Raw genomic sequence first — 19,862 nt, 5'->3', positions numbered from 1 at the left:
TATTAAATAGTTTCAAGTTTCAAGAGCCATTTACTTCAATTGGAATTGTTACCTGCTCATATTTTCAATTGAGATATTTAGGATGCAAATCCCTCCAATGCTCCTACCCCCAACCATCGAATTATCAAAAAAAAGAAAAAAAAAGAAAAGAAGTTTCAATTAATCCATATCCAAATAAAACTAACAAAATAAAAAAGCTCCACCTAAAAGGAAAGAATTAATTTAGAGATAATTCACCTTAAATTCTCAAATTAAATTCAACGATACACATAAATTATGTTTTGAATTGAAATTGTGTTTTGAAGTCATAATTTCAGCTCAAAAACTAAATCGTGTGTACTTTGTGCCTAGTAGACACTGTCCTAAAACATTACATCCTCCACCTCCATCTCAACATTTTCACTCCCTAGACTAACAAAGCTATAATGCTCTTTCCTATCCACAGCCATGGCCAAACCTAATTCGCACCATACACGATTGAATATATTTTAGTTGGGATGCTATAGGACCACAGCACTTTGTGCTTCCCGTTTGCAGTTGAAACCCTTAAAACCCATCACAGGCCGAAAGTGACTCCCACCCCTACAACCACTGATCAACGACACTGAAACAAGACCTATCAAAATAATTCGTACCACAATACATAGCCTCGAACAATTACAAAATTTCTCACACGACAATAGCCACTCATCCCAATATATATATATATATATATATATATATATATATATATATATATATATATATATATATATATATATATATATATAAGAAAACCAAGACTACAATTAAAAACCAAGAAAAATGATGCATGGGCACTAAAATGAACTCCCTCATAAATTGTTGGTCCTTTATTCTATTTTAGGATGTTCCAAAATATATCTCTCAATAATTTCCTAACTGACATGTTAATTTGTTTAAAATAGTCAATGCTAATCTTTCACTAGAGTTTAAATTAATGAAGATAGTTTCGGAAAATTAGACATTTAATTAAAAGACAATTTATTGTAATGATATTTACAAAAAAGTTAGAACTTTAGATAGCATAAAAAATATGGGATGGAAATAGTATTAAATTAGTTGTGGGTTTTAGTTATCTCAATTGATAAAGTCTTTAATGGTTGAATAAGAGATCTGGAGTTCAATCCCTGCTTATACCAAAAACCGATTGGTGTTTTGGTCTAATGATAAAGAGTAATTATCAAGAACGGATGTCATAGGTTGAAATTTTTCTCTAAAAAAAAAAAATAGTTGGTACTCAATAGCTTGTGCGAGATAGGGAAACGTTATTTCTTTTATTTTTTTTACTTTAAATATAAGATTGATGATTATGATAATTATTAATAAGCATTTATTATGATTTAGTTGCATATGGAACTATTGATTCTACCATTTAAAGAAGAGTCCAAATTTAGTAAGGATGTGGTGTGAAATTCATATTTGAGAAATGCTAACGAATGCCCTTAGGGTATTGTTCAATAATCTATTTAAAGAAAATTTTTATGGGGAAAAAAAGAAAAATCATTAATGTTTTGACAGTTTTTTTTATTTTCTATAAAAGTGATATCAAAACTTTCCTAAAATGAATTGTTAACCAATGCCCTAAGGGGCATTCGTTAGCATGATCCTTCATATTTTACACTATCCAATAAGAGATTGTCACATTAGTTTTTTACTTAAAATTTAATAGATTCGACTATACATAATAACATCTCAATAAATTCACAGTTAAGTTGGATTTTCAAATGGATATTATAATTGATCAAGTGTGATTATGTCTATTATTTGATATGTAATATGATGATGTGACATATTAGAATTGAAGGGGTAAAACTCAAGTTTTATACCACATCTTTATAGAATTTAATCTTTTTAAAGAAAATATGATGTGGTAGTATTCTCATAGAGGATTTAAACTTTGAATATAATCTAAATTCAATTATTTATATATATATATATATATATATATATATATATATATATATATATATATATATATATATAATGATGTGTAAAATTGTGAGATCTCATATATTTTGGTGGCAAGATATTATAAAATAAATCAAAAGGTTTTTATTTTTATTTTTTTAAGATAGTTATGTTTTCAGTTTTATATATAATAGATTATAGATGATAGATGATAGATGATCGAAATGTACCTTATAAGGATGTTTGTGCTTTTTTATATAATTTAAAAGTTAAAAGTTAAAAACATAAAAAAGATGGCTAATTAAGGCTCCTTTTTTGGGACACTCAATATTCGATCCTCTTATAATTCAATGTTTTACTATTTATATCAAATATTATTATATTCAATTTTCTTATTTGTAATACTTAATTTTTTTTTTCTTTAATCAAACAGATGTTTTTATAATATAGATTATTACAATATTTGCTAGAACTCTTAGCCATATCTTACCATCTATCCTTTTCATGAGCCTGAGGCATTGCTTTAATGGATTGATGTGAAAGATAATAATATCCTCTCTCTCTCTCTCTCTCTCTCTCTCTCAACTATTTATTAATGTTATACTACTTAATTATATTTTATTAGAATAATATTTAGAAAATCCCACAATTATGTCACCACACATTTTTTGTTCTTAACATAAATAGTAAATTTAATATTAACCAGGTATTATTTACTTAATGGTCCATAAACTAATGTTTTGTATATAATTTTTAAATTATACACAAAAACTAAAAAAAATTAAATATGTTAAAAATAAGATAGCTATTAATTTCTAATCATATTAATGTTTTGCAAGTATAAAAGGTATTAGGAAAAATAGTTTTTAGTGCTTTATTTTTAGAGTCTAGTTGCCCAAATTGTGGAATCCCCTTATACTAAAATAATTTCTATAGAAAATTAATAAGATGTGTATTATTAACAAAATATACACTTGAAGCATGTTAGGGGTCAATATCATGTTTTACTTGTTATATTTTTACAAAAGTTATAATTTTTTATTAGGTTAATATTTATAAAAATTTTCCATTGGACCATACATTTAAAAAAAAACAAATTTAATATGCATACTAAATTTTATGTTAATTGGAAAATATTTACTATTTTACATACAAACTCATGTTTTGTCTATAATCTTAAAGTATAATAAAAATTTTAAAATTTAAAATTTTTATAGATGAGATAATTATTAAGTTATGATTATCTTATTATTTTGTAAGAATAAAAGCTATATAAATATAAATTTTTGGTTTTTAAACTTTCGATTTGTACAATTAACCCTCTTTGCATTAGGTTTATGACAAATCAAACATTCGTCAATATTTCATAATAAGATTAACAATTTTTTTTTACATGAAATGCATAATGCATATGATAACAACGGTAATTTATTAGCGTTTTGATAGAAAACATGCTTACATGACACGGTTAAATTCAACCTCCCTTAAAAGTTACTATAGTTTTTTTTAGTGGAGTTTGTGGTATAACTTTTTGTTAGAATCTCATTCTTTCTTCTTTGTATATATGTGTCTATTTCTAAAAATAAAAAAGAAAGAAAATGGGTAATTATCCACATTGATTAAGAGAGTGTTTTATATAATGTAATTTTTCTTATCTTCCTTTAAAAGTTTCATTGCTTTTAAGTGAAATTTGTGGTGTTTTTTTTTTTAATTTTTTTTTATTTTTAACCTTTAATTTAACTAGCACTATTTTAAAAAATAGAATAAATAAAGATGTGGGGTAAAGGCCGAAAATAACTTACACCCTTATCATCAAACCAAACAACGAAATTTCTTCATCCCCTTCTCCTTTTCCTTACATCATCTCTTCCCTCGAACCAAACAAGAGTGCTATATGCATATACATATATATTCCATACGTATATATTCCATACTCTTGTGTTGTGTATTCCATTCCATCTCATCTAATGTATTCCTAAACATGATTCTACTCCGCCGAAAACTTCCCGCAAAATTTCAAATTCCTTTCTCTTCCAGACCCAAAAGAAGAAAAAAAGACGTTGCTCCTCATCTCTCTCTCTGTCACTCTCTCTCTCTCTCTCCCTCCATAAAGCAATGACAATTGACACCAACACCTCAACCTCAGAACCTTTCAATCACCACCAAACTCCACCCCTTCTCACTACTACAAATATGCATGCACCCCCACTCCTTCACTCACACCACCACACCCTCCTACCTGGTGCTAAGGGTTTATTCATATCAAACCCAGCATCCATACTCTAATGAAAAGTGAAACTGAAACTGAAACAAACATGATGGAGCCTGAGCATGGGGTTCCTGCTGTTTGCAATTCTTGTGGTGAGCATGACAATACTGCGGAGGTGTTTATGGCTTGCCATGTGTGCAATTTCTCCATTTGTAAGGCTTGTGCTGACTTGGAGATTAAGGAGGGGCAGAACCTATGCTTGCGCTGTGGTGCTCCATATGCTGGTATATCTCTAACTTCAAATTTCTTAACTTAGTTTTTCTTTTTTTTTTTTTAATAACTACATGTGGGTTCTTAAAATTCTTGCATATGATTATCAAAATGATATGTTTATCTTTGCATTAGTGCTTTATGATTTTATTACTTGTTCCATTAGTTGATACCAAGATATATATAGGCTAAATCAACAACATTATCTGGTGATCACTTGTAAAAAAAAAATTTAGACATTGTGGATAATATTATAGGTTGGGAAAAACTAAGATCCAGTTTTTTAAGTGTTGTATATTAAATTTTCCAATTAAATTCAATCATGTGGCTACATATCTCAATAAGGTACTGGGATGAATTTAATTGTTGTGAGTGGAAGATATCACCTTTGTGTTACATTGGCTAATGCAACGGCACAGTTGGATTTACTTAATTGGGAGACCTAAGGTATGACAATTAAATAATTTTATCTAAGTTTTACCCTAATTAGGGTTCATATTTTTAGTCAAGTATTTCTATTTTTGATGGGCTGACATTTCTTTGGGTAGTACATCTTTAGTAGTGATTAATACTCTAGTAGACTTTTTAGTTCTAATGAAAATGCACTGAAGGAAAGAAAGTATCACCATGGCTTCTTTTATTATTTTCAAGCATTTTCTTCAATTTCCCTTTCTATTTCAGAAAATTACGTTGTAGAGGGACGTATAAGTCGTTGGGTTAATTTTTAGAAAGAAAAATTGGCTGCTCTAATTTCGGGTGCTATGTGTCTTCTCCATTATACACTCTTCTCATAACCAATAAGCGGGTTGATTGATTTAATATCCAAAGCTAATAGTGTGGTTATGAATTCCCTAGAGAACACAGTGGGTGATGCTGAACTGAAGGAATCAGGCAATCAATCCACAATGGCAGCTCACCCCAATAACTCTCAGGTAAATGCAGTTGCGAGTTCTATGTTTTATATATGCATACATACATACATCATATATAAAAATTTACTAGGGAGGAAGGAGTATGACAGTCAATTTTTGAAGTGCAATGAAAACCCTTGTTATAGTGCTGTTGAGTAAACATTCAACCTTTAAATACATTCCAAAAGTATTAGGATGGCTTATGGTATATCATTCATCTTGGTTTGAACAGGATGTTGGACATCATTCTAGACGCATCAGTAACATGTCTTCCGTGGATATTGGTAAGAAATACTGATATCTTTTTGTCATATTGATCCTTATGTTATGTTCAATTTCAATGGATTTGGAATTTACGTTAACTGGTGTTTTCTTGAAGAAACAAATGATGAATCCGGGCATCCTATCTGGAAGAACAGAGTGGAGAGTTGGAAGGATAAAAAGAACAAGAAGAAAAAGGCTGAAACTAAGGCTGAAATTTTGACTGAAAAGGATGATCAAGTTCAATCTGAACAGCAGATGGGAGAGGAAGAGAAACAGTAAGTTAAAAAGAAAACATAGACAGATTTCAATTATTGGATGATGAGAAACGTAGAAGATAACATGGTTTAAAAAATAAACAAAAGACTTCCTCAATTGTTTTTATTTTCTTAACATAGTTTTTTTTTTTTTTTTTTTTTTAAATGGATTTAAAATATAAACAGTGAGATGGCAAATTATTTGACCATTGTCCATTGATATATCAAAATTCTGTGTTCTACAAGACTAGCATATTAATCAGATGTGGTGGTGCCTTTGCAGGTCCCCAGAGGCTCCAGAAGCACTTTCAAGTGTTATTCCAATTCCACCCAACCAAATTAAACCATACAGAGTTGTTGTAATCACTCGATTGATAATTTTGGCTCTCTTCTTCTATTACCGAATAACACATCCTGTTGATGGTGCTTATGGTCTGTGGCTCACTTCTATCATATGTGAGATCTGGTTTGCTCTTTCTTGGATATTGGATCAGTTCCCTAAATGGTCTCCAATCAATAGGGTGACATATATCGACAAGCTGTCTGCAAGGTATACATACTTGTGGCTTTCGATGTCAAAGATGCAAGCTATAATTGTTCACTAGTGCAATAAGATTTTATGCATGTACAAAGCTGGTTCAATAGCATCTGATCCTCCATAAAGCTTGACCTTTTCTTATTAACTTGTCATTTTTTAATTAAACCTGATTACAAACATTGTCAACTGATGTTTCTGAAATTGACCTCAACTCTGTGCTTATATCTTGGCCCCCAATCACGGGTGTCATTTATGTAGGCTTAGGTTGAATCTGCAGGTAATTTAACATGTAAGGTTGCATAAGAAGAGAATATGTATTGAGTAAAACTTTGAACTAAAATATAAATGGGCCTATTAATTGATGAACATTTTAACAAAAATATGATAGCTAAAGTTTGAACCAAAATACATACATGGGATGGTTAAACTCACTACCATATCAGGTTTGAAAAAGAGGGTGAACCCTCCCAGCTCGCTTCTGTGGATGTCTTTGTGAGCACAGTTGATCCAATGAAAGAACCACCATTGATCACTGCCAATACTGTGCTTTCCATCCTTGCAATGGACTACCCCGTGGATAAAGTCTGCTGCTATTTGTCTGATGATGGAGCTTCCATGCTTTCATTTGAATCTCTTGTTGAAACGGCTGACTTTGCAAGAAAGTGGGTACCATTCTGCAAAAAATTTGCTATTGAACCACGTACACCTGAGTACTACTTTGCACAGAAGTTTGACTATTTGAAGGATAAAGTTCAACCTTCTTTTGTGAAAGAACGTAGAGCAATAAAGGTAAGCAACTGAAATGCTGTCTAGCTACAACTTCTCAATTACTAATTCCACTTTGACATCTTAAGGATTTTGATTCAATTCACATTAAACTTATGGCCAGCAGATTCTGCTTCTCTTAAGTGTAATTGTTGGTAAACTTATGTATTATTGTGTCTCGAAAACTAATCAGTCTCAAAATTGGTTCTATTTTGCTACAGAGAGATTATGAAGAGTTTAGAGTGCGCATTAATGCTTTAGTAGCAAAGGCTCAAAAAAAACCAGAAGAAGGTTGGACTATGCAAGATGGAAGACCTTGGCCAGGGAATGACAGTAATAACCACACAGGAATGATTCAGGTAAGCGTAGCTTATAGCTATATTTTTTGAATAAAATTTCAATTAATAGTATAACATTTAGTGGTTTATCTTACATTTCAGGAAGCATTTAATATATAGAATGAAACAAGGCTTTTTCTCAAACTAATTCTTGGGCTGAAAACTTTGAAGCTTAAGGCCATTACTTGAAGATCTCGTCCGCATTTACTTGCAATTATGGAAACATAATTTCTGAGTGGATAGAATTTCTTCTTTTCTCTCGCCAAATTACAAATTTTAGCAACTATTAGTCCATTAATGTTTTTACAGATCTTCTCAGAAAAATGCTTTTACATGGTACATCCCTGTTTGTAAAATACGAGTTTTTAACTATGGTATTTTTTTTCATCGATTCAGGTTTTCCTTGGACATAGTGGTGCCCATGATGTAGAGGGAAATGAACTTCCTCGACTGGTCTATGTATCCAGGGAGAAAAGACCAGTCTACCGACACCACAAGAAAGCTGGTGCTGAAAATGCTCTGGTATGTTAACATAGTTTCACAAAATTAATGATTGGCGTTGGAACTCTTAACATTACAATAACACTTTAATGGTTGGATTTACAGATTAGGGTGTCTGCGGTTCTTACAAATGCTCCCTACATCCTCAACCTTGATTGTGATCACTATGTTAACAATTGCAAGGCAGTTCGTGAGGCGATGTGCTTCTTGATGGACCCACAAGTTGGTCGGGATGTATGCTATGTGCAGTTCCCTAATAGGTTTGATGGAATTGATCGTAGTGATCGATATGCCAACCGCAACACAGTTTTCTTTGATGTAAGTTTAAAGATAGCACGTATGGATTTATCCGTTGTTTTTGTTAGTTTCCTTATAAGCACTTGTCTATATTATGAAAGTAAGAAATATAAATTTCAAAGCTGTCAGACTATCAGAAATTCATCCATCATAGACAGATCTTTATAAAAGTTAATTGATCAATCAAGTTGGGAGTTTTATTGTCAAATGATTAAAAAAATAGAGGAAAATAAGTTTCTACATTAATATATGGTGAGTATTTCAGGATTTGGAAACTGGTTTATAACTTCATATATGGTAAATATTAAGGATTCAGAAGCATTTCGATTCAAGCTGTGTTTTTTAGTTCAAGTCCAACTCAAATTTTACTCTCTCAATTTATGAATAGAAGTAGATTTATTATCCCATTTGAAAATCGACATATCACATTTTCAAAATAAAATAGAAGAATGGGAGGAAAAAAATATTATGCTGTGATGGAGTCCCAGCATAATTACCAAAGTATTCAGCCTTCTGAGTTTTGAGAATCTCTTCATTCCAATTTCAGATTAATATGAAAGGACTAGATGGCATTCAAGGACCAGTTTATGTGGGAACAGGTTGTGTTTTCAATAGGCAAGCACTTTATGGCTATGGACCTCCTTCTTTGCCTGGCTTACCTACGGCTCCTCCCCCATCCCGCTCATGGTTTGGCAAGCGCTCCTCCAAGGAGCCCTCTAAAGATCCTTCAGAGGTTTACCGAGATGCAAAACAAGAAGAACTTGATGCTGGCATATTTAACCTCAAGGAGATTGAAAGTAAGTCTAGTTGTGAAGAAAAATAGTTAAACAGACATTTCGTGCAGTAATTAAGATATGCTTGGATTTTTCGTTGCAGATTATGATCAAAACGAGAGGTCATTGCTGATCTCCCAGATGAGCCTTGAGAGAACTTTTGGCACTTCTTCAGTATTTATTGAGTCTACACTAATGGAAAATGGAGGAGTGCCTGAATCTGCTGACCCATCAACATTGATCAAGGAAGCAATTCATGTCATTAGCTGTGGTTATGAACAGAAGACTTCATGGGGAAGAGAGGTACATTCTTTTTATTCTTGCTCTCATGTGGCAATTTCATGCTTCCCTTCTTGGTTGCCAATATGTTCGGATGTTATTGTAATAAGCTGTACTGCATACATTTACATCTAAACTTTCACCTGAGCATTAACCATTACTAAATTTGACCTTGAAACCCATATAAACCTCTCACTTTTTTGTAATAATTCAAATTTTGTATTCTGACCTCCCAGATTGGTTGGATATATGGTTCGGTCACTGAGGATATTTTGACGGGTTTCAAAATGCACTGCCGAGGATGGAGATCAATTTACTGCATGCCCTTGAGACCAGCATTCAAAGGTTCAGTCCCCCTCAACCTATCTGATCGACTACACCAAGTTCTCCGGTGGGCACTTGGATCTGTGGAGATTTTCCTTAGCAGACATTGTCCCTTATGGTATGGTTATGCAGCAGGCCGCCTCAAATGGCTTCAAAGACTAGCATATATAAACACAGTTGTTTATCCATTTACATCCTTCCCTCTCGTAGTATACTGCACAATCCCTGCAATTTGCCTTCTCACAGGAAAATTTATTGTAGCAACAGATACGGTAATTTCTTGTATTTTCCCTTAAAACTTAGAAATCTTGTGTTTTTGAGGTCTTGGGAGAGGTAGTTTAGACAAATTGATACAAAATAACACTGTGCTACATACAATTATGTAAATGCATCAGATTAATTTTTAAGTAAGCCTGGTATGACTATGTGGTGTTTTTCCAAATTTCATGAAGATGTTGGTCAATAGTCAAAATCAATGAGCACTGATGTATGTTTGATGAACTTAAGCATATAATAAAAAATCCAATCTTGCTACAATTTTTTTAATGTTTATGTTTTCAAACAATGTACTCAAAGAACTTACCTCATGTTATACCTTGTAATTTGTTTCAGATGACCAACCTCGGAAACCTCCTTTATCTTGGCCTTACCACCTCCATCATTCTTACTAATGTGATTGAGATGTGGTGGAGTGGTGTCAGCATTCAAGACTGGTGGAGAAATGAGCAGTTCTGGGTGATTGGAGGTGTTTCATCCCATCTCTTTGCCGTCTTCCAAGGATTCCTCAACCTGATGGGTGGAATTGATACCAACTTCACAGTCACTGCAAAGGCAGCTGATGACATAGAGTTTGGTGATCTCTACATTGTCAAGTGGACAACACTTCTCATCCCTCCAACAACGCTAATCATAATCAACATTGTTGGCATTGTTGCTGGATTTTCCGATGCACTTAACAAGGGAATTGGAGCATGGGGGCCACTCTTTGGCAAGAATTTCTTTGCTTTCTGGGTTATTTCTCATCTCTTTCCATTCATGAAGGGTCTCATGGGTCGCCAAAACCGGACTCCAACCATTGTTGTTCTTTGGTCAGTGCTGTTGGCCTCAGTGTTCTCTCTTATTTGGGTGAAGATAGATCCCTTTGTGAACAAAGTTGACAGCTCAACCATTGCCCCAACCTGCATTGCTATAGATTGTGATATCACTACATGAAGCTTCCCATAGTTTTTGATGATGGTTTTGATTGCCTATTGTTGAGGTGGGAGCCATGTTTAGTTGTTTCTTGACTGTTGTGGCATATTGAAGTAAGTTTTGGACAATATGTAGTTATCTTTTCCTGAGTGTTGGATAATCTCTGAGTGGAAAAGCATTGCCTTGATTGAGCAATATCAAAGTGAGGGGATTGGTATTTCCTTCCATTAATTGAAATTCTATAGGGAATGAATTGACAGAAAAGAACTTGCCTTTTAATTCCTGTCCCATCACTCGAACATTTGGTGCCAAATTCACTCATCATTTATGTTTTAAAGAGAAAATCCCATCACTTTAGCATTCATCTCAGAAATTGTTAAATATCAAACATATCATTACAGTGAAATTAAATGTCATTGAAAAAGATCATTTTATTTGTACCTTATTAGTCAATACAACCATGTATTTGAATTTATTTGAAAAACCTAATGTAAAATTTCTTGTACCTAAATTTTATCCACCTATTGATTAAGACCTTGTATCTACCAGAGAGAGACAGAGATTCCAAAATTGAGATGGAAGTATTTGGGTTAGATTAGAAATCCATTAAATAAGTTTTTTTTTTTTTTAGGAATCCATTAAATAAGTTGAATGTGGGTTGCGAAAAATAGTATTTTCACTACCGCAAAATCATTTCTGCTTAAACAAAATTCATACAAAAAGTTTTTAAGACCCTCGTTAGACACGCTTGAACAAAAACGAGTGAACACAAATGAATCCTTTTTTCTAAATTTTGTGGCCTGGTAGACCAATCAATATGTTTTGTGGTTCTTGTTAACAAAAAGCTCGAACTATTCCTTTTCTTTTTCTTTTTTTCCTTTATTTAAGATATAGTAGAGAGGGGTGTAAATCAAAAGCTGTATGGATTCATAGTGTATGTAGCAAGATTCATAAATAATAAAATAATTAAATTTGTAGCAAGATATTAATGGGCCTTTTACATTGTTTTCCCCCCTTTTTGGGTATTTGTTCTTGAAGATAAATATGGGCCAAGCCCTGGCCTCCCATTTTCTTCTCATAAAGAAACAAATATTAGTGTCAAATTTTAATTTCATATGTATTAGAGACAAGAATTGGATGAAAATTAAGAATGAAATTAAATACAATTTTTATTTTTTTTTTGGGGGAACACGAGGTGTTTTATTTTATTTTTATTTAGATTTAGTTGGTCTGACATGGCAGTGCCAGGTTAGTCTTTCCTTAGACTAGTCTGCAAGATTGGTTGGTTAAAGATGTACCCCTCTCAACCGAAACCATTCCTTACACTTCCCGCAATATTTCAAACTCGTTTCTCTTCGAACCAAACAGATTGACGTTGCCACACTCTCTGTCTCTCTGTCCTCTCTGTCTCTGCAGAGCTGAAAAAATAAGAAAAAGAAAAAAAAAAAAATGACACCAACACCCCAACCTCCATACCCTTTCAACCACCACCTTCAACCCCTTCTCACCATTACAAAAATGCATGTGCCATTGCTTCATACACACCACCATTCCCTACCTTTTGTTGGGGGTCAGTCATATAAAACCAAAAACAGCCCATTGGGTCTCTTAGGAAAAAAGTACTAGAACTGAAGTGAAGTGATATATCAAAATGATGGAGTCTGGAGTTCCTGTTTGCAATTCTTGTGGTGAGCAAGTTGGAGTCAATGCCAATGGGGAATTGTTTGTGGCTTGCCATGAATGCAATTTCTCCATTTGCAAGGCTTGTGTTGACTTGGAGATTAAGGAGGGGCGCAAACTTTGCTTGCGTTGTGGTGCTCCATATGATGGTATTGTATCTCTAACTTCAAATTTCTTGATCAAGTTTATATTTTTTTGGTTAAATTTTTGCATATCATTATGTGGGTAATTGCTATTGAGGTCAGCCATGTGTAGGATAAATTTGACAACATAATCTGATGATCATTTGTACAAACTTAAAAAACTTTTCATAGACATTGATTGAGCCAATACAATTGGGGATATGATATTTTTGTGCTGCTGATTTCTCTTGCATTTGTAATGTTAATAGTTGTTGAAAATCTCGTTAACTTTTCAATTCTAGGGGAAATGTAGGAGAAGAAAGAAAATTCATCCACATGGCTTTGTTTCTCTCCCTATTAAAGTTCTAATATTTTCTCTCTCTACTTCAGAAAAACTGAATTAAACAATTAGGGATGACTTCTAGAAAGAAAAATGGGTTGCTCTAGTTTTGTAGCTATGTGTATTCTCTATTAAACGTGCATTGCTTTGTCTAGTATCCTAAGCTAATTGTGTCTTTGAATTCCCTAGAGAACTCACTGGATGATGCTGAAGTGAAGGTTTCAGGCAATCGATCCACTATGGCAGCTCACCTCAGTGATCCTCAGGTGATTGCTGTTGTAAATTATATTTCATACATATAAAATATAACTCTAGGTGGAAGTAGTAGTATGACAGGCAATTTTGAGGAAGTGCAATGAAAACCCTTTTCCTAGCTATGTTGATTAAACATCCAACCTTTAAATACATTCTAAGAAAGTTTTGATGTTGAAAGCTTGGTATCATTCATCTTGGTTTGTACAGGAAGTTGGACTTCATGCTAGACATATCAGTAGTGTATCCACAGTGGATAGTGGTAAGTAATATTAATTTCTTGTGTTGTGTTGATCTTTCTATTCAATTTTAATAGATTTGTTATTTACATTACTTGGTGTTTTCTTGAAGAACTAAATGATGAATCTGGGAATCCAATCTGGAAGAATAGGGTGGAGAGTTGGAAGGATAAGAAGAGCAAAAAGAAAAAGGCTGCTACTAAGGCTGAAAAGGATAATCAAGTTCCATCTGAGCAGCAGATGGAAGAGAAACTGTAAGTGACAAGAAAGATGAATTTCCAGAGAGTCAAATTATAAGAAATGTAGGGTGGTTTAATACATAAATAAAAAAGGATAACTAGAGGGACAAGTTTTTAAAATTTGTTTGTAAAATACTACTGAAATCATGCATGGCTTAAAGCTTTTTCCTATGGCTATGGTCTTTTTCTTTGTGGTCATGCTATCAAATCCTTTGTACGTTAAGCCATGGATGAAAGGAACTATCTGTTTATTAAGCCCTTGATGAATTAATTTGCTTAGTTAAATTTTTTTCCTCATGTGGTTTCTATTTTGTTCTCACCAAATTGGCAATGATTTTTCTCTGCTAGAAACCCTTAATTGCAATAAAAAATGGATCAGCACACACAAAATATTTTCAATAAGAATCAACTTCCTATCTTTTTCTTTAGCATCATATAAATGGTTTTTTTTTTTTTTTTTTTTTAATGAAGGTGTGAAAAAAAATCATAGTGGTGCTTTCTGCTGTATGATATTCTGAAGGGGAACAGAGCAAATTCATTGCATTTTTTAGTCTCTGTCTTTGACCATTCCCCATTGATATATCAATTTTTAATTTGTTCTACAAAACTAAATATATTAATCGGATATTTCCATTGCTTTTTCAGGTCCCCAGATGCTGCACAACCACTTTCAGCTATTATTCCGATTCCATCCAGCAAGCTCACACCATATAGAGCTGTTATAATCATGAGATTGATAATTTTGTCACTCTTCTTCCATTACCGAATAACACATCCTGTTGATAGTGCTTTTGGTCTGTGGCTCACTTCTGTCATATGTGAGATATGGTTTGCTTTTTCTTGGGTATTGGATCAGTTCCCTAAATGGTCTCCAATCCAGAGGGAGACATTTATTGACAGGCTGTCTGCAAGGTACATACATCACTCTTATATGGGTGACTGTAGATGTCAAAGATGATAGCTGTAATTGTTTGAAAGTTTTAGTAGTGCCACAAGATTTTTTGTTTGAAAGTGTTCGATAGTATCAGATCCTCTGTGAAACTCATACTTCTCTCATTTAACTTGACATTTTAGCATTAAACCTGGTCAAGCATTCTCAACTAATGTTCTTAATCTTGATCTTATGTCTCCTTTAACTATATTATTATGTATTGGGCCCTGAATCATGGTCTCATGTCACCTATGAATCACATGTCAAGCTTAGTAGGCTTAGGCTGATACTGCAAGTAATTTAACGTAAGGTTACAAATGAAGAGAATTAGCATTCACTAAGTGGCATATAGTAATGGATCTACTTTATTGAAAAACTTAAAACATAATTATGAAAGCTATTTCTGAATACATACATGGGATACTTAAACTCACTTCTATGTCAGGTTTGAAAGAGAGGGTGAACCCTCCCAGCTTGCTGCTGTGGATTTCTTTGTGAGTACAGTTGACCCTTTGAAAGAACCACCGTTGATCACTGCCAATACTGTGCTTTCCATCCTTGCTGTGGACTACCCTGTGGATAAAGTCTCCTGCTATTTGTCAGATGATGGAGCTGCCATGCTTTCATTTGAATCTCTTGTTGAAACATCTGAATTTGCAAGGAAGTGGGTACCGTTCTGCAAAAAATTTGCAATTGAACCACGTGCACCTGAGTTTTACTTTGCACAGAAGATTGACTATTTGAAGGATAAAGTGCAACCTTCATTTGTCAAGGAACGTAGAGCAATGAAGGTAAGCAACTGAAATATCTGGCTACAACTTGTCAATTGCTCATTCCACTTTGATATGTTAATGGATTCTTAAGTTGTAATAATGGTCTCTAAAAGCAGCCATCTCAAATTTTGGTTTTCATCTTGTTACAGAGAGATTATGAAGAGTTTAAAGTGCGGATTAATGGTTTAGTAGCAAAGGCTCAGAAAACGCCAGAAGAAGGCTGGACAATGCAAGATGGAACATCTTGGCCAGGGAATAACACCCGTGACCACCCAGGAATGATTCAGGTAAATCTATCTTATAGACAATTTTGTGGTTTACGCTTTTAGTTAATTGTGCAATATCTAGCTTTTAAATATCTTACATTTCAGAATCATCTAATAGCTAGAAACAAACTAGGACTTAACTAATCCTTAAGCTGTAGGTTTTGAAGCTTAAGGCAATTACTTATAAGTTGCCTATGGATTTTTTATTTAAAACTATTATTATTCAAAGATAATTTCTGAGTGGATATTTTTTCTTCTTTTCTGTTGTCAAAGTACTTCAAGTTTTATCAACTATCAATCCACATCAGTTCTTACATCTCTTATTAGATAATGTTTTCAACTGCTGCCTCATAGTTTGAAAATGTAATAATCTTCACGTATGGCATTTTTCCACCCACTTCAGGTTTTCCTTGGACATACTGGTGCCCATGATATGGAGGGAAATGAACTTCCTCGACTGGTCTATGTATCCAGAGAAAAGAGACCAGGCTACCAGCACCACAAGAAAGCTGGTGCTGAAAATGCTCTGGTACGTTCACATACTTTCTCAAAATTAATGATTTGCATAGGAACTCAAACATTACAATTTATTTGAATGGTTGGATTTGTACAGGTTCGAGTATCTGCAGTTCTTACCAATGCTCCCTACATCCTCAACCTTGACTGTGATCATTATGTTAATAATAGCAAGGCGGTTCGTGAGGCAATGTGTTTCTTGATGGATCCACAAGTTGGTCGAGATTTATGCTACGTGCAGTTCCCTCAGAGGTTTGATGGCATTGATCGCAGTGACAGATATGCCAACCGAAACACGGTTTTCTTTGATGTAAGTCTAAAGCTAGCATATCCCCTCCATTTGTTTTAATATTTTCCTTATAATGACTTATATTTTAAAGAAATAAAAATATTATTTCTTTTTCAAGTATATCAGAAATTCATCCGTCACAAAAGATTTTATCAAATTTAGCTTATAGATATGCTTGGGAGTTTTGGTAATTAGGTCAAACTATAAAAATAAATAATTGAGTTGTGTTGAAGTCCAACTCACAAATTCCGTCTTCAATTGATGTATAGAAATAGATGCATTGTACTAATTGCCTTTTAACATGTCATTTTTAAAAATGAAATAGAATCATTTGAGGGAAACGAGCTAATGCCACAATGCTGATATTGGTCCATGCATAATCATAAAAGTTGGAGCCCTCTGAGTTTTGAGAATCTCTTCATTTCAATTTCAGGTTAACATGAAAGGATTAGATGGCCTTCAAGGACCAGTTTATGTGGGAACAGGTTGTGTTTTCAATAGGCAAGCACTTTATGGCTATGGGCCGAGTTCTATGCCCAGCTTACCTAAGTCTTCCTCCTCATCCTGCTCATGGTGTGGCTGCTGCTCTTGTTGCTGCCCCTCCAAGAAGACTCCTAAAGATCCCTCAGACGTTTACCGAGATGCAAAACGGGAAGAGCTAGATGCGGCAATCTTTAACCTCAGGGAGATTGATAGTAAGTATAGTTATTGAGGCCATTGGATTAAGGCAAATAGTTTGTAGTTTTCAATAATTAATATATTTTTGGTTTTCTTTGGGCAGATTATGATGAGCATGAAAGGTCAATGCTGATCTCCCAGATGAGCTTTGAGAAAACTTTTGGCTTGTCTTCTGTATTTATTGAGTCTACACTAATGGAAAATGGTGGAGTTCCTGAATCTGTCAACCCAGCAGCATTGATTAATGAAGCAATTCATGTCATCAGCTGTGGTTATGAAGAAAAGACCGCATGGGGAAAAGAGGTGGACTTTTTTATTTTATTCTTGTTCTCATTTGAAAATCATGTGCTATTATTGCAATTATTCTAGCATGTGAATTCATTACAATCTTTACAAAATTTATAGATAGAATTTTAGTTCCGATTTCAGTTTTAATTACAGCTGGCTTGGGTGTGGCCTTCTGCTGGGGAAAGTTTCCTTTCCTTCTTTGTTGCCCATCCGTTATTATCTTTTGGCTTTAAGTTGTGTTGCATTTACCTCTAATCTTTTACTTGAGCGTTAACCATTACTGGATCTTACCTTCTCACCAATGATTAATTCACAATTTTTATTCTGACTTCCCAGATTGGTTGGATATATGGCTCAGTCACTGAGGATATTTTAACTGGTTTCAAGATGCACTGCCGAGGATGGAGATCAATTTACTGCATGCCCGTAAGGCCTGCATTCAAAGGTTCAGCCCCTATCAATCTGTCTGATAGATTGCATCAAGTCCTCCGGTGGGCACTTGGGTCTGTGGAGATTTTCCTTAGCAGACATTGTCCCCTATGGTATGGGTTTGCAGGAGGCCGCCTCAAATGGCTTCAAAGACTAGCGTATACAAACACCATTGTTTATCCATTTACATCCCTCCCTCTCATTGCCTATTGCACAATTCCTGCAGTTTGCCTTCTCACCGGAAAATTCATCATACCAACGGTAATTTCTTGTACTTCCTGTTGAAAATTTACAGATAGTGTGCTTTTTTATCTTCAGTAGTTATCAAAAGTAATTGAAGAATTTGAAATAGTTAGACAATTATTTGCAACGTAAATTCATTATTTGAAACCATATCAGGGGGTGGCTTTATTAGATCGTTACATAATAACATTGGCCAACATAGAAACAAAGAAAAAGTTGGATGCAATTTATACATTTGAAACAAGAATGAAAAATGCATCAGTTTACTTTTTTACTAGGCCTTGTATGACTATAGGGAGCTCTTCTTAACTTCCTAAAAAAGAGCTTTGTCAATATTCAAAATCAGTGACCACTGAAGTAATGTTATTAACTTTGACATTTGATTAAAAATTTAACCTGGCTACATTTTTATTTCTCATGATTATAGTTTGAAACTATTTACTCATAGAACTTACTTCACATGACACATTGTATTTTGGTTCAGCTTTCCAACCTAGCAAGCACCCTGTTTCTTGGCCTTTTCATGTCCATCATTGTGACCAGTGTGCTTGAACTACGGTGGAGTGGTGTCAGCATAGAAGACTGGTGGCGTAATGAGCAGTTCTGGGTGATTGGAGGTGTTTCAGCCCATCTCTTTGCTGTCTTCCAAGGTTTCCTAAAGATGTTAGCTGGAGTTGACACCAACTTCACTGTCACTTCAAAGGCAGCTGATGATGGAGAGTTTGGTGAGCTCTACCTTGTCAAGTGGACAACAGTTCTGATCCCTCCAACAACATTGATCATAATCAACTTGGTTGGTGTTGTTGCTGGATTTTCGGATGCACTTAATAAAGGGTATGAAGCTTGGGGACCTCTCTTTGGCAAGGTGTTCTTTGCCTTCTGGGTGATTCTTCATTTATACCCCTTCCTCAAGGGTCTCATGGGTCGCCAAAACCGAACACCAACCATTGTTGTTCTGTGGTCAGTGCTTTTGGCCTCAGTCTTCTCTCTTGTTTGGGTGAGAATTAATCCTTTCGTGGGAAAAGCTGATAATTCAAGCCTTTCCCAAGGCTGCATTTCTATAGATTGTTAGGTCACTATAAGGAAGCTTCCCAGACAATACAGTTGAAATTTGGTGGTGATTTTGATTGCCTATTATTAATGTGGGAGTCCTGATTAGCTCTTTCTTGATTGTTGAGGCATATTGATGTAAGTTTTGGACATTATGTATTTGATCTCTTTCATTATGTCGGATAATCAGTGTGTAAAGAAGCATTGCCTAGAGCAATATCAATGTAAAACAAGGGTTATTGTTTCCTTCCGACAAGGATTATCTTGAAATTTTAGAATGAAATGGTAGAAAAGCACTTGTCAGTTTCAAAGCAATATAGAGGAAACCACGCAAAAAGCTGGAAAGTGTGCAAAAAGCTGGTAATATTTTTTTTTTTTTTGAGAGAGAGAGAGAGAGTTTCAATCTATAACATTCGCTCCTGATAATAATTCTTGACACCAATTAGTTTTTGGTGTAGATGGAGATTGAACTCCAGATCTCTTATACAATTATCAGAGACTTTTATCAGTTGAGCTAACTGGAACTCACTAATCTAGTAATAATTGAAATGCACTTCAAATATCAAATCATTGAAAATTGAACATGATTAATTTAATTTATTAAAAAATTATTAATTTGTGTATCCATAATTATTCATTGCAGTTTTGTGATTGACATATTATCATTCAGCAGCTAAGTTTCAA

The 19,862-nt window shown here is 34.0% G+C and overlaps 2 protein-coding genes across 2 annotated transcripts; both read left to right on the top strand.

Moving 5' to 3' along the window:
* Nucleotides 1-4,117: 4,117 nt before the first annotated feature.
* LOC142636370 (cellulose synthase A catalytic subunit 8 [UDP-forming]-like) lies at nucleotides 4,118-11,119 on the top strand. The gene is made up of 13 exons (XM_075810573.1): nucleotides 4,118-4,422; nucleotides 5,264-5,340; nucleotides 5,552-5,603; nucleotides 5,699-5,858; nucleotides 6,121-6,387; nucleotides 6,819-7,164; nucleotides 7,362-7,499; nucleotides 7,875-8,000; nucleotides 8,085-8,297; nucleotides 8,824-9,073; nucleotides 9,153-9,352; nucleotides 9,565-9,924; nucleotides 10,265-11,119. Exons 1-13 carry the CDS (start codon nucleotides 4,215-4,217, stop codon nucleotides 10,862-10,864), a joined length of 2,997 nt encoding a protein of 998 aa, XP_075666688.1. The 5' UTR covers nucleotides 4,118-4,214; the 3' UTR covers nucleotides 10,865-11,119.
* A 1,267-nt stretch (nucleotides 11,120-12,386) lies between these two features.
* LOC142636387 (cellulose synthase A catalytic subunit 8 [UDP-forming]-like) lies at nucleotides 12,387-19,493 on the top strand. The gene is made up of 13 exons (XM_075810596.1): nucleotides 12,387-12,672; nucleotides 13,175-13,251; nucleotides 13,448-13,499; nucleotides 13,589-13,730; nucleotides 14,361-14,627; nucleotides 15,092-15,437; nucleotides 15,569-15,706; nucleotides 16,089-16,214; nucleotides 16,299-16,511; nucleotides 16,924-17,185; nucleotides 17,272-17,471; nucleotides 17,793-18,146; nucleotides 18,613-19,493. The coding sequence occupies exons 1-13, from the start codon at nucleotides 12,495-12,497 to the stop codon at nucleotides 19,198-19,200; spliced, it is 2,943 nt and encodes a 980-aa protein (XP_075666711.1). The 5' UTR covers nucleotides 12,387-12,494; the 3' UTR covers nucleotides 19,201-19,493.
* The last annotated feature ends 369 nt before the right edge of the window (nucleotides 19,494-19,862 follow it).

This window comes from Castanea sativa, chromosome 5 (genome assembly GCF_040712315.1).
Source record: "Castanea sativa cultivar Marrone di Chiusa Pesio chromosome 5, ASM4071231v1".
Taxonomy (NCBI): Eukaryota; Viridiplantae; Streptophyta; class Magnoliopsida; order Fagales; family Fagaceae; genus Castanea; species Castanea sativa.
The sequence above is the reverse complement of the archived record's forward strand: the minus strand, read 5'-3'. Positions and strand labels throughout refer to the sequence as shown.